Consider the following 13,510-nt stretch of genomic DNA (forward strand, 5'->3'; position numbering starts at 1 on the left):
CCACTTGCCAGTGTACCCTGAAATGAGAGCTTGTCTTAGTTAGACTTAGACCAAAGAAACCAAAACATGCTGCAAAGCCCGATGTCATTGGTGGAGCATTTGTGCTGCTGGGCGTCTGTCTTGCTTCTGATGGTGCCATATCTGTGACTTAGGAGAGCCTGGGGAGGTGTCTCCGGGCCCATGGTTGACTTCTGCAAGTAGTGAGAGAGGAATGAGAAAGCCTCTTCACAGAGGGGTGTCCCCAGAACTGTCCTCATTTGCTCTTGCTTATAGACCCTGTCCCTGAGATCTAAAGGGTGACCTGACGTATTTGTCCTCATGGTACCTACCAGAGGTCAACAGACAAAAGTGGGCTTTGCTTGTGTTTGCTGCTGGCCCCAGGACAGCCTATAGACACTGGCGCACACCAAAGCCACAGGCCAGAGAGCAGGCAGGAAGCAGGACGAGGGCTGGTCTTGGGGCACCCTGAGGATGCAGAGTTCGGGGCTGTAAGGGACTCGGGAAGGAGCCAAGGAGGAGAGAGGGAGAGGAGAAGTGGGGGAAGGAGAGGTGGGGTGAGGGCGGGAGGGGAGAGCGGGGAGAACGAGCAAGAGGACGGGGCCCCGAGGAAAGGGAGGCCACGCGCGAGAGGGGGCCGCGGGGCGGGCGCGGAGGCGGGGCGGCGGCGGCGGGCAGGCGGCGGGCGGCGCTGTCAGTGCGAGGCGGCGAGCGGAATGCAGCGGCCCGAGGCCTGGCCACGTCCGCACCCGGGGGAGGGGGCCGCGGCGGCCCAGGCAGGGGGCCCGGCGCCGCCTGCTCGAGCCGGGGAGCCCTCGGGGCTGCGGGTACGGAGCGGGCGGGCGCGGGGATCCCGGGCGGCGGGAGCTGGGCCGGGACAGAGCAGGGTTGGGGGGAGCAGCCAACTCAGAACTCGCGCGCCCGGCGGCTGGGAACTTTGTGTCACCCCTGACTGGCCCCAGGACCCGGGAGGAAAAGTTCGTCCCAGCGCCGACCGGAGAGGAGGCCTGTCCTGAGTCCGTCGGCGCGGGGCTGAAGTTCTGGGTCCGTTTGGAGTGGGGGTGGCGGGTGAGTTGCGATTCCGCGGGGAGGGTAAGGAGTGGCCTGTCCGTCCCAGACTCGGCTCCCATCACCGGTGGGTGATGGGCATGCTTCTGGAGTCTACCCGGGCCAGGGCCTGGGGGCGCGCTGACAGCGCAGGTCCAGCCCGGCCAGGGATCAGCTGGAAGAAGGAGGCTCGGCCCGCTGTCCCCCCCGGCCCAGGTTCTGTGATACACTCCGACTCGGGCTCTGGAGCAGTCAGTGCATGACAGAACTTGGGCCCGGAAGGACCTTCTGCACCCAACGGGCACAGCGCCCACTCGGGGCCTGCAGTGGAACATCTGCCTGGGAGTGGAGTGGGCACCTGGGTTGGCCCATGTGGCACAGGGCTGGGCAGAACCAGCTGTGGACCTTGAGGACTGGGGTTGCTGGAGTCTGAGGATGTATCCTAGGGCCAGCAGATCCCATAGACACAGGGTGTCCACCTCGAGTCAGGGGCCAAACGGAACTCTCCTCTCCGGTGTCAGTTGCAGGAACCTTCCCTCTACACCATCAAGGCTGTTTTCATCCTAGATAATGACGGGCGCCGGCTGCTGGCCAAGGTAACCTCTGACCCCACCCATGAGGGACACAGTTCCCACTCAGCTGACACTCCTGTCTCAGGAGAAACTCCACTGTGATCTCTGTGACTCAGGGCAGCTCAGCTTAGACCCCTCCAGAGGTCCTTCTCATCCTCCTGCCTTGTCAAGGTGCTGCTCCCTGAAATGAGGGGTCTCCTCTATTTCTACTCATGTTCCCTGAAATGTTTCCTTATCCTGCTACTGGCCAGTTGGACCTGGGCATGGGAAGGTTCTGCCTAATGGGTCAGTGGAGTGTTGAGCCTGGGACCCAGGAGTGTTAGTCCCCAAACCCCCACACAAGTTCTTTTGTTCTTTGGGGTTTGTCTCTAAACCTCCACTTTTGTTCTACAGCTTGGTAAACACTAACGATTTAGTCTAAGGAGTCTAAGGATTTAGAACCAGATGGGATTTTAGAGACTGTATAATCCAACTCTTTAATTTCGTAGATGAAGAAAATGAGGGGTAGAGAAGCTAAGTGAGTTGCCTGAGGTCACAAGTATTAATATCCTAACAGATCCAAACTCAAATTTTATTTATTTACTTATTTAATTTTTTCACTTCTCCCATTTCACAGGTTTCACAGGCAAACTCAGGTTTTTTGACATGAAGCTCAAGGTGGTTTTCACTGTACCCCCATTCAATTAGCTGTTATCTATCCTAGCAAACACGGCCTGAGCGAACCAAACTAAAATAATCCAAAAATAAATTTCTACTGTCAACACAATTAATTGTAGTGGAGCTATAGCATCTGCATTAGCTATGAAATGCATTATAAGGCCAGGCGTGATGGCTCATGCCTGTAATCCCAGCACTTTGGGAGGCCAAGGCGGGCAGATCACTTGAGGTCAGGAGTTCGAAACCAGCCTGGACAACATGGTGAAACCCTGTCTCTACTAAAAATACAAAGAATTAGCCAGGCATGGTGGTGGGCGCCTGTAATCCCAGCTACTCGAGAGGCTGAGGCAGGAGAATTGCTTGAACCTGGGAGGCAGAGGTTGCAGTGAACCGAGATCGCACCATTGCACTCCAGCCTGGGCAACAAGAGCGAATCTCTGTCTCAAAAAAAAAAAAAAAGAAAAGAAAAAGAAAAGAAATGTGTTGTTGTAAGGCCAGGTGCAGTGGCTGATGCCTGTAATCCCAGTACTTTGGGAGGCTGAGGCGGGCGGACTGCTTGAGCCCAGGAGTGCCAGACCAGCCTGGGCAACATGGCACACCCCATCTCTACAAAAAAAAACAAAAACAAAAACAAAAAACAAAAAAACGAAAATTAGCCGGGCGTGGTGGTGTGCGCCTGTAGTCCCACCTACTCGGGAGGCTGAAGTGGGAGGATTGCCTGAGCCTGAGAGGTTGAGGCTGCAGTGAGCCATGATCGAGCTACTGCACTCCAATCTGGGTTATAGAGTGAGACCCCATCCCAAAAAATAGATTTTCTGTTTGTTTATTTGGAACTGAAAGTTTTTTGTTTTTATGAAATTCAAATAAGCAGCGGCCACTAGGGAGATGGCTAATCTGCCTGCGGATTGAGTATTAAGTGGCAAAATCCACATCCAGAAAATTCAAAACTGAGCTGACCACACCTTGCCCCAGCAGATGGTCAGAGGTGGATCAGCAAGGCCAAAGGCTCTTCCTCCCTACAGATTAAGAAACTGAGTCAGAGAGAGAGGCTCACCATTCCCAAACAAAAAACATTAATTTAGTTATCGGATATGTGTGAGGAATTGTTTCTTAGATATTTAATCTTCACTATAACCCTGTCTGCAGTCAGACTGTCCTTAGTGGTCAAACCCAGCTTTGGCCTCACAACTGTGAGATGTTGGGGAAGTTACCTGACTTCTTTTTTTTTTTGAGACGGAGTCTCGCTCTGCTGCCCAGGCTGAAGTTCAGTGGCGCGATCTCAGCTCACTGCAACCTCCGCCTCCCGGGTTCAAGCGATTCTCCTGCCTCACCCTCCCAAGTAGCTGGGATTACAGGCACCCGCCACCATGCCCAGCTAATATATTTTGTATAATTAGTAGAGATGGGGTTTCACCATGTTGGCAAAGCTGGTCTGGAACGCCTGACCTCAGGTGATCCACCCGCCTCGGCCTCCCAAAGTGCTGGGATTACAGGCATGAGCCACCGTGCCAGGCCATTACCTGACTTCTTGATGCCTCGGTTTCCCCATCCGTGTAATGGGGATAATAAAGTAGCTGTTGTTATTATCATTATTATTGTTTAAGAAGGACTCCTGGTTTTGCCATCTTTCCTGTAGAGACTCAGGGTGCTGTAGAATTAGTGTGCCCTAGTGACCATGCCAATCCTTAGCACCCTGCACATCTGCTGAATGTACAAGATCCTCCAAGAAACCAGGAGGGGACTCCAAAAGCAGGCCTCAATATCCCTCTACTTTTTGGGACTTTCTTTGCTCAGAATTTGTTTTGGAGGGGGCCAAGCACAGTGGCTCATGCCTGTAATCCCAGCACTTTGGGAGGCCAAGGTGGGCGGATCACCTGAGGTCAGGAGTTCGAGACCAGCCTGACCAACATGGAGAAACCCTGTCTACTAAAAATACAAAATTAGCTGGGCGTGGTGGCACATGCCTGTAATCCCAGCTACTCAGGAGGCTGAGGCAGGAGAATTGCTTGAACCCGGGAGGTGGAGGTTGTGGTGAGCCGAGATCGTGCCATTGCACTCCAGCCTGTGCAATAAGAGCAAAACTCCATCTAAAAAAGAATAATTTGTTTTGGAGGAAGTAATGAGCCTGCAGGCCTAGGGTGCAGTAATGGAGAGATGGGGCAGGGAAGCAGGATCCCGCTTGCCCAGCGCCTACTCTTTCCTGCCCCCCAATCTAGGGAGGATCCAGGCTGTGTGGAAAGCTATGGTCCCTTCTCCTTCCCTTTCTCATAGTATTATGATGACACATTCCCCTCCATGAAGGAGCAGATGGTTTTCGAGAAAAATGTCTTCAACAAGACCAGCCGGACTGAGAGTAAGTGTCCCCCTCTTCCTCCAGCAGACTATCAGATGCACACTGTCATCTTCTCCATCTGGACACATCTGTCCCCATCAGCCTTGCACACCCACAGGCCATTTCCCTTTCTTCAGAGGCTTTTTGTCCTCTCCTTCCCAGCTGTTCTCCACTCCCTTCCTCCAGGGAACCTCCACTCCCTGTCACTCTCCAGTTCCCCCAACTACCCAACCCCCCAGCATCCCCAGGCCTCTCTCTAGCTGAGGAGGCCAACTGTGTTGTGGTCCCAACCTGGATCTGGTCCCAAGGTGCTGCACAGGGTGGGAGCGTGGGCAGGAGGTAAACGGGTCAACAACTGGGCTTGTTGACTCCTTGGCCTGAGGCAGTCCCTAGAAATAGAGTAGCAGATAAGGGGAAGGACATGGGGCTGCCTGATGGTAGTGTCCCTAGTGCTGGTCTTTCCAAGGGTTCTCCAGAAAGGGGAGAAGGAAATAGGAGAGTCACAGAGTCATACATGAGGAGGAGGGGCTAGGCTAGGACCAGGCAAGGTGGCCAGGACTGAAAGCTCCCTCCACTTCTAGGTGAGATTGCATTTTTTGGGGGTATGACCATCGTCTACAAGAACAGCATTGACCTCTTCCTATACGTGGTGGGCTCATCCTACGAGAATGAGGTGAATTCAGGAGGTTGGGGCAGTAAGAAGGGTCTGTCTATGGGGAAATGTTGTTATTTGGAATCTGGGCTTGAGGCTGGGACCTGGAGGCTCACCATTGGACCCCTCCTTTTAGGCTCCATGGGGTAGAGGAGGGCAGCCAGAAGGGTTCTTTCTGGGACAATGTGTATCTTCGATGCCCCTTAGTTTCCTTGGGAACCAGGAATGAAGTAATCACTTCATCTTCAAGGGAGGCTTTGTCCTTCTTAAACATAACTAGAGAAGGATACACTCAATGTCTCCCAGTGGAGAACTCCAGTTTCCCAGCCCAGACACATGGAAGTTCCCTCTAATGTCACACCGCAGTCAGTCTCCAGCCCAGGCCTCTGAAACTCTCCATTGCTGCCCGCACAGGTGGGCTCCAAGTGCTTCTTTTGACCTTCTCAATCTCAAACTCTCATTTTCCTCCTCCCGTATCTGCCCATCCCAGCTGATGCTCATGTCTGTTCTCACCTGCCTGTTTGAGTCTCTGAACCACATGTTAAGGTGAGTGAGGTTCTCTGCCCTCGGAGGCCCCATCCCCCCAGCCCTGATATGTCACAGGACCCTTCCTCCCTGTTTTTCTCCTGAAGTCCCCACAAGACTAAGATAATCCAAAAAGAAAAGTTCACAGTTGACACAATGAACGAAAGTAGGGCAGTGCTATAGCATCTAACCTAGTTGTGAAACGCATCTGGGGTCCTGTGGTGGGTGCCAGGGTGTCAAGGCCCAAAGTATGGGAGGTTGGACAAGGTAGGGTGTAAGGAAGCAGAACTGCCCTTTGCTCAGAAATGCCTTGCATGGGCTCTGTGCTCACTGCCCTTCACATTCTCCTTCCCAGTCCTTGTTTGGTGAGGGGTGAATGAGGCAGTCTTTGGAGAGTGGGGTCAGCCTCACCTAGGCAGGGACTCAGTTCCTCCCAGCCACAGGGAGGCTCAGGAGCTTGTGTCCACCTTCAGGAAGAACGTGGAGAAGCGCTGGTTGCTGGAGAACATGGACGGAGCCTTCTTGGTGCTGGACGAGATTGTGGATGGCGGGTGAGGAGGGGACAGTCAGGGACACTCACAGCAGGAGTGCCTTTGATAATCATCAGCCCCAGATGGCACCCAGCATGGCTAGAACTCTGACCAACTTCTCACTCCATTCCCCCAGCATATTCCCAGGGATCCCATTCCCCTAGCCCTTCCCCTTACTAGCGCCCCACTCATGAAGATAGAAGTTGATTTCAATGTTAGCCAAAGTCAAGCCAAACAAGAGAGTAACCTGATGTCAAACTATGGGAGACTGTTGAATAGGCAGGGTTTGGGGAAAATCCAGTTTGGTCTCCAATGCCCAGGGGAAGCACTGGCACAGATGCTGGCCCTCTCTGGAAGGACTTCAGACAGTCCCACCAGCCCCACATGTCCCGCTCTTAGGGCTCAATTCCAACACAAGCTAGATGCGTGACCTGGGTCAATTACTGACTCTCCCCGAGCCTTACTTTCTCCATCTTTAGGATGGAGGTAATAAGGGATTGTGGGGATTAAATGAGAAGATACATGTGAAGCTTGTGGTTCTCATTCAATAGATGTTGCCTCCTATTGGTATGCTAGTATATTCTTAGGAAGCTAGGAGCTCTTTTGAGAAAAGTTGGCTTGTGAATTTCCATCAGGGGATCAATATTCAGAGAGAAAAAGAAGTTCTGGCTCTGGGGCAAAGGATAATAAAAATTTCTTTTTTTTTTCTTTGAGACAGAGTCTCGCTCTGTCACCCAGGCTGGTGTGCAGTAAATGGCGTGATCTCGGCTCACTGCAAGCTCCACCTCCCGGGTTCACACCATTCTCTTGCTTCAGCCTCCTGAGTAGCTGGGACTACAGGCACCCACCACCACACCAAGCTAATTTTTTGTATTTTTAGTAGAGATGGGGTTTCACCATGTTAGCCAGGATGGTCTCGATCTCCTGACCTCGTGATTCGCCCACCTCAGCCTCCCAAAGTGCTGGGATTACAGGTGTGAGCCACCATCCCCGGCCAATAGAAATTTCTTGAGCTCCTTAAAAACATACATGCCTCTATCATTACATCATTTTATACATTAGGAAACAGGCTCAAAGGTTCAAGTGACACGCCGGAGGTCTCTCACACAGCTAGGGAGTGGCAGGGCCAAGATCTAAAACCATGTGAATAGTTCCAGGGGCCATGCTGTTTCCATGGCACTATACTGGACTGCCTGGGGCACTAAGGAATGCCTCCTGCAGATTTCTGGGACCCAAAAGGGAGTGGGGTAATGCCAGGTTTTGGGGAGCCAGAAGCATATATAATTTGGTGAACCCTCTTGAAGGAAAACTTTACACAAACACACACAAAACTATAAATGCAAAACAAGATGCAGGGCTCTGGATGGCTGTGCAAAGGAGGATGCCTGAGGTGTAAGCTTCACAAGCTTCCCGTCTCTGCCTCTGAGGAACTCAGTTTCCTGCCAAGAAAAACTGGGGAAGCGCCAGTCGGGAGGCAACGCCTAAACTGGAGCCTTGGCCTGGGATGCTCTTTCTTTATGGATTACAGGACCCCTGGTTAGGGAGCTTGGGACAGGGGGTGCTCAGCCCAAGGATGGGGACTGGAAGAGGCTCCCAAGAAATGTTTGTCATTTCCAGTGATTTAGTAACAAAGAGAAACAAAGCTTCTGCCTTGGAGGAGTCTCAGTGGGTAAGGAGGTACACTCAGATCCTGTCATCTTTGTCCTGCCGCAGTGACAGGCCCTCACGCCCATGTACCCTGTACATAACCCCAAGGCCTCACGAAGGAGCACCTGCTCTCTGAGAAAAGCTACAATATTTGGGTCTATCAAAAGGGAAGTTTTTTGTTTGTTTCTTTGTGTGTGTGTGTGTGTGTGTGTGTTTGTGTGTGTGTGTGTGTGTGTGTGTGTTTTGAGATGGAGTCTCACTCTGTCGCCCAGGCTGGAGTGCAGTGGCGTGATCTCGGCTCACTGCAACCTCTGCCTCCTGGGTTCAAGCAATTCTCCTGCCTCAGCCTCCCGAGTAGCTGGGATTATAGGCGTGCGCCACCATTACCGGCTAATTTTTTTTTGTATTTTCAGTAAAGACGGGGTTTCACCATATTGGCCAGGCTGGTCTCGAACTCTTCACCTTGTGATCCTCCCACCTCAGCCTCCCAAAGTGCTAGGATTGCAGGCGTGAGCCACTGTGCCTGGCCTAAAAGGGAAGATTTTAAAAAAAAATTTTTTTTTTTTAGACAGAGTCTCACTGTGATGCCCAGGCTGGAGTGCAGTGGCGCAATCTTGGCTCACTGCAACCTCTGCCTCCCGGGTTGAAGCGATTCTCCTGCCTCACCCTCCCGATTAGCTGGAATTACAATGTGTGCCACCATGCCTGGCTGATTTTTGTACTTTTAGTAGAGACAGGGTTTCGCCATGTTGGCCAGGCTGGTCTGGAACTCCTGACCTCAGGTGATCCACCCGCCTCGGCCTCCCAAAGTGCTGGGATTACAGGCATGAGCCACCGTGCCCAGCCTTAAAAAAAAAAAAAAAGGGAGGAAGTAGGGGAGAAGGTAGATGCTGATTTTTGGAGTTTCATTTCTTTTATGCAGGGCGTGACCCCATGCCATAAAATAACAGTGCAACAAGATAAGAACCCCCAGGGCCTCTCTTCCTAACTCTTTTCACAGGGAATCCAATCCTATACCCAGAAAGTGAAGTGAACTTTCAAGAGCTCTGAGTTTTGAGAGTCCCTGCTTTTGACAACCTGATCATCCTAGACCAGACTGTTCTCATCCAGTTTCAAAGATTTTGCCCAGGGATGACAAAGCATGTGGACCACTGGGTTGAAGCATCAAAGAATCAGAGCTGAGGGCTCTCCATGCTGAGGGAGAGTTCTGACTTGAGGGCTATCAGTGGGAAGGGACCTGGAAGGTGGAGATGTTGCAGGATGCATTGGGAGAGGGAAGAGGCTTGCCAAGGAGAAGGGGCGGAGGGGAGGATTGTGCCACTGATTTGCCTCCTGGTTTTTCCTCTCATCTTGTAGTGTGATTCTGGAGAGTGACCCCCAGCAAGTGATCCAGAAGGTGAATTTTAGGGTAAGAGTCTTCCTGAACACCTCCTCTTTTAGGCTGCCCTTCCTGTCCTCCCTGGGAATAGGGCTGCTAGGGCCTAGATGGTAGAAGCCCAAGCTCCTCTAGCAGAAGCCAACCACTGGGCTGACACACTTGTTAGGGGTGGGATGAGCAGCAGTTTCTGGGTGGGATGCCAGTTAATGGAAGAAATCTTCCTGTCCTCTCCCCGGCTAGGAGCACAAGTACCTCACCTCTTTCCTGGTAGGAAGTATAGACTGGGGAAATAAATACATCTTCAAAGAGGCACTAGGTGGCTGCCTTGGCCTTGAGGTTGGGGGTCAGGGGTATGGATAGAACCTCCCTGCCTTGTTTGGCTTTCTCATGTCTGGATGAAACCTTTCTTCCCATCTTTCTTCCCATCTTCCCTCACCCTCCATGCACCATAGCACAATCGCAGAGGTCCTGGCTTCCAAATGACAGGCTGCAGGACTTCTATTAACCAGTGACACAGGTGCAGCTCTGAATCACCCTAACCACTGCACCACCTCACCCATACCCCCAAGCCCCTTTCCTTCACCTCCCTGACCCAGGACCCTCACGCTGGCCCTACCCCACCCCTTGACTCTGCTTTCTTACAGGTAGATGATGGCGGCTTGACTGAACAGAGTGTGGCCCAGGTAGGCCCCCCTGCATCTGCTGTGGCTAGAAATGGTCTAGAGAGATACGGGGAGCAGAGCATCCTAGAGCATCCTGGGGGAACCCAGTGAAGTTATCAAGTCTGAAAAATCAGGGGTGAGAAGGGAAGGGATGAGGCAGTGACAGGTCATATCTTGGAAAGACTCACTGGAGGCCTCCGGGCTCTCCAACTCAGGGGAGCTGGGTACTAATGGATGGATGGGCGTGTTACCACCAGCCCACCTCATCTCCTGGCTTGGTTTAGTTGGATTGAAACTAGGATGAGCTGCCTACCTTGGAGATGGCTGGGTCACTTGTGCACCCCAAAAATCTGGGAACTCAGGCCTCTGATGCGCCCTCTACCGAAACCTGGAAAGGGTACCAAATAGGAGTTTGGCTCTTAACCCCTGTCCTTGCCACTTAGGGTGCACACTGGGATTGTTAAGGGACTCTCAAACCCATGATAGGATCTGACTTTCCCCACTCATCACTTGTCACCTTACCCCTGAGTGACCTGGCTATGGAAGAACCTGCCACAACCCTGCATGGTCTTATCTGGAGGTGCTTGCAGAGTGTAAGGCCAGGGGGAGGTTCCTGGCTCTGAAGCCTGATCAGTTCCCCAGCTGCACAAACTTCCTGCTAGTTCAGGACGACTGTCTTGACCTCTCTTCTGTCCACCTGCAGGTCTCTCTGCTCAGACTAATCCTGCTTGTATGGAACTTCCCGCCCTGGCGCTAACTCCTCGTGCTGTGGTGGCCCTACCGAGATGAGCCTGTGCTGTCTCGTGTGGAGTCCCAGGTGTGGTGCCCATTTTCCTGCACTGCCCTTAGCGCTCACTCTGCTTCGCCCTCCCCTCTGATTCCCCATGTTTCCTCATACCATGCTGGAATGAATGCAGCTGCAAGGCAATTTTCAGAGTGGAAAGAGGGTAGGGAGTAATAAGCAGAGCAGATAAGAACACAGGTGCTCATGGGAGTCATCCCAGGGTACGTGTTCTACCTTACCACCTAAAGCTGGGTGACCTAGGGCAAGTTACTCAACCTCTCTGGGCCTCACATAATAACAGGACCCTCTTCATGGAGTTATGAGAATTCAATGAGCCAATGCATGGCAAGCTCTTAGTAGGGCTCCAAGCCAGTTAACACATGCTGAATAACCATCAGTATTTCTCCAAAAGGAGAAAGAATGAAAACATAGCATTTTTGATGGAATTCTTGAGTAAAAACAAAGGAAGCTACAGGTAGCCAATGGGGGATAAAATGAGGACAAAGTTAGATTCTGGCTAGGAGAATCAGGGGAACCCTAAGCCACTGTCCCCAAGAGAGGAGGGAGACTGTGCAGGAGGAGGAGACACAGCGCTCCCTCCTTCTCTAGAAGGGAATAAGGCTGAGTGGCTGGAGGGACAATCTGAGGGACACACCTGAGTCCTGTCCCCCTCTCCTGCTTTGGTATTGTGCATGCACGTGTGCACTTGTATGGATTTGTGTAAGCACTGGGCTGAGACTTTCCACCAGGCATCCCACCGCAGGGTCTGGCTGGCCACCCTTTGCCAGCTATGCCACATCAGCAGTGGGTTGCGGTGGGGTGTTGAGGACACATTGCCAGCCATGGCCAGAGCTAGGGGTTTGCTGAGGCGTCTGAGCACAGGGAGTGTCAGGCCTGGGCCCCGTCTCCGCCTGGACGTGGCACTGTGGGCGGGAACTCTCATGGCATGACAGCGGGGAGACAGGCTGCTGCCACACCCACGCTGCAGATGCAGGAGCCAGAGGTCTGGGCAGGCTTGGGCCTGAGGTGGGAGCTGGCTGCAGCCGGTTTGGTCTGCGCTTTCTGACTTGGAGGGTTGGCCGCGTTTAAGCCAAGTGGAGACAAGCTGCTGCCACCTAGTGACCGGGAGTTGCAGGGGCGCTTCGGGAAGGTGGGCTGTGGACCTCCCCATGACTGTATGGAGGCATTTGACATTCTCAATTCTCTCTCAACCTCCGCCACCCCACCCCAGGTTCTTCAGTCTGCCAAGGAACAAATTAAATGGTCGTTATTGAAATGAAGGCTGTGGATTCAAGGCTCCCTGCCCCCCAGACCATTTCCCCAATCCTGGCAAAAGCCCAAAGATCCCAGGGTCAGGAGAGACCCCTCTGTATCCCCAGGTCCCTCCCAGAACTGACTCCTAAGGTCTCCAGCCAGGGCTTCTGAGATGCAAAGGTTTGGCCTCAGGAGAGTCACCTTTTCTCACGGCCCTGGCCTTAACTCATATCTTAGGCATTCCTGGCCCCAGGGCCCTAATAAACCTGCTTTTGTCTTCTGCCAAGGGTCTCCTTCTCTCTTGGCCTAGGAAGTGTGTGTGTGTGCGTGTGTGTGTGTGTGTGTGTGTTCATATAAGGGCTCCTGCACTTTCTGTGGCTCATCGTGGGGATATCCAGTACCAGGGTGGGGCGTGTCCCTGTGGTTGTGTGATTGGGCAGAGATGTGGGACAAGGGAAAGGGGACTATTTAACACCATGAGGGGGTGCGACGCTGATACCACGGAGCCCCATGTGTGGCGCATACTGCCAGGTAGGGGAGAGCAAAATATGGTACCCCTATTTTGCAATGCAGTACATACATGGTAGCTCCGCTGGGGATTCCTTGAGTCATTTTTTCCATTCCCAAACTCCAGAAGGGAAGAGAGGTAAGGCTTCCTCTGAACAAACCGAGAAACAGCATGGCTATTTTTCTTGGCATGCCTGGAACCGTGGAATTCCTATCCTGGCATACATCCTGGGCACTACAGCTCTCTGCAAGCTTGCGGGTGGTGGGGGCGAGGAAGCATCGCCAGCCCCCACCGTGCACATGTGTCCTGAGCACCGTGTGCGCTGCAGAGGGTGTGAAGAATTGCAGGTCCGGAGGGACAGGAGGGTGGAAGGGTGTCGCAGGGACAAACGGGAAGGGTGGAGATTGTATAGCCTTTCTGGGCGACACGACTTCCCTTCTCTGTCGCCGTCCCAGAACCTCTGTTTTCTCCTTTCCACTCTCTGACGCGTACACTTTCTGCGTCCCTGTAAATGCGTCCCTGAGCTTGTCTAGCGTTGCGTCCCTGGACAGCTCGTTTCCCTCGATCCTTTGCGGACTGCAGCTGGTGGCTCACGTTCCACCCCGGCTCCACCCCGGCCCCGACCCTGGAGTGCGCTGAGCACTGCGGGAAGCCCCGCCCCAGGAAAGCATCCGCGATCCTGTGGTGCCACCTGCAGGGACCGGCAGGAAACGCGCTCCCGCCGGACCGACCTGCTGACTAACTCCGCCCCCAGGGCGGACCCGACTCCGGCTCCTGAGAGTTACTGGTTGGTTTCCGACGCCGGCGACAGGACGTTGTCCTAGCAACCTGCACGCGTGACCCACCCTGCTAGTGCTGCGCCAGCGTGGGCACAGGAATTTCAGGGAAGGAGGGAAAGTGGCGAGCCGTGGACGTTAATACAACTTGTCCCTGCGGCTTTCAAGTCCTACATTATAAAACTGTTT

At 53.1% G+C, this 13,510-nt stretch overlaps 1 protein-coding gene and 1 non-coding gene across 8 annotated transcripts; both read left to right on the forward strand.

Moving 5' to 3' along the window:
- The first annotated feature begins 685 nt into the window (after window positions 1-685).
- COPZ2 (COPI coat complex subunit zeta 2) lies at window positions 686-12,323 on the forward strand. Of its 7 annotated transcripts, XR_004667124.3 has the most exons (10): window positions 686-824; window positions 1,566-1,640; window positions 4,545-4,626; window positions 5,187-5,278; window positions 5,748-5,803; window positions 6,256-6,333; window positions 9,316-9,367; window positions 9,982-10,020; window positions 10,703-10,816; window positions 12,015-12,050. XR_004667124.3 is itself a non-coding variant. In XM_063598958.1 (9 exons), exons 1-9 carry the CDS (start codon window positions 714-716, stop codon window positions 10,754-10,756), a joined length of 639 nt encoding a protein of 212 aa, XP_063455028.1. In that variant the 5' UTR covers window positions 686-713; the 3' UTR covers window positions 10,757-12,323. The 7 variants fall into 7 exon arrangements, 6 of the variants coding, with proteins under 6 accessions (XP_063455028.1, XP_034797418.1, XP_063455027.1 ...); XM_063598958.1 differs by having other exon boundaries at window positions 10,703-12,323; XM_034941527.3 differs by lacking the exon at window positions 10,703-10,816 and having other exon boundaries at window positions 12,015-12,323.
- On the forward strand, window positions 1,259-1,319 carry MIR152 (microRNA mir-152). Its single transcript, NR_163077.1, has one exon. It is a non-coding gene; the product is annotated as a microRNA mir-152 (primary transcript).
- Window positions 12,324-13,510: the final 1,187 nt, after the last annotated feature.

This window comes from Pan paniscus, chromosome 19 (assembly GCF_029289425.2).
Source record: "Pan paniscus chromosome 19, NHGRI_mPanPan1-v2.0_pri, whole genome shotgun sequence".
In the NCBI taxonomy this organism is placed as follows: Eukaryota; Metazoa; Chordata; class Mammalia; order Primates; family Hominidae; genus Pan; species Pan paniscus.

Excerpts from the sequence above, each read along its gene's own strand:
- COPZ2 (XM_063598957.1), top strand. The coding sequence starts at position 714 with ATGCAGCGGCCCGAGGCCTGGCCACGTCCGCACCCGGGGGAGGGGGCC. Across the intron at positions 825-1,565 it reads GGGAGCCCTCGGGGCTGCGG|TTGCAGGAACCTTCCCTCTA; the intron begins GTACGGAGCGGG and ends CTCCGGTGTCAG. Across the intron at positions 4,627-5,186 it reads CAAGACCAGCCGGACTGAGA|GTGAGATTGCATTTTTTGGG; the intron begins GTAAGTGTCCCC and ends CTCCACTTCTAG.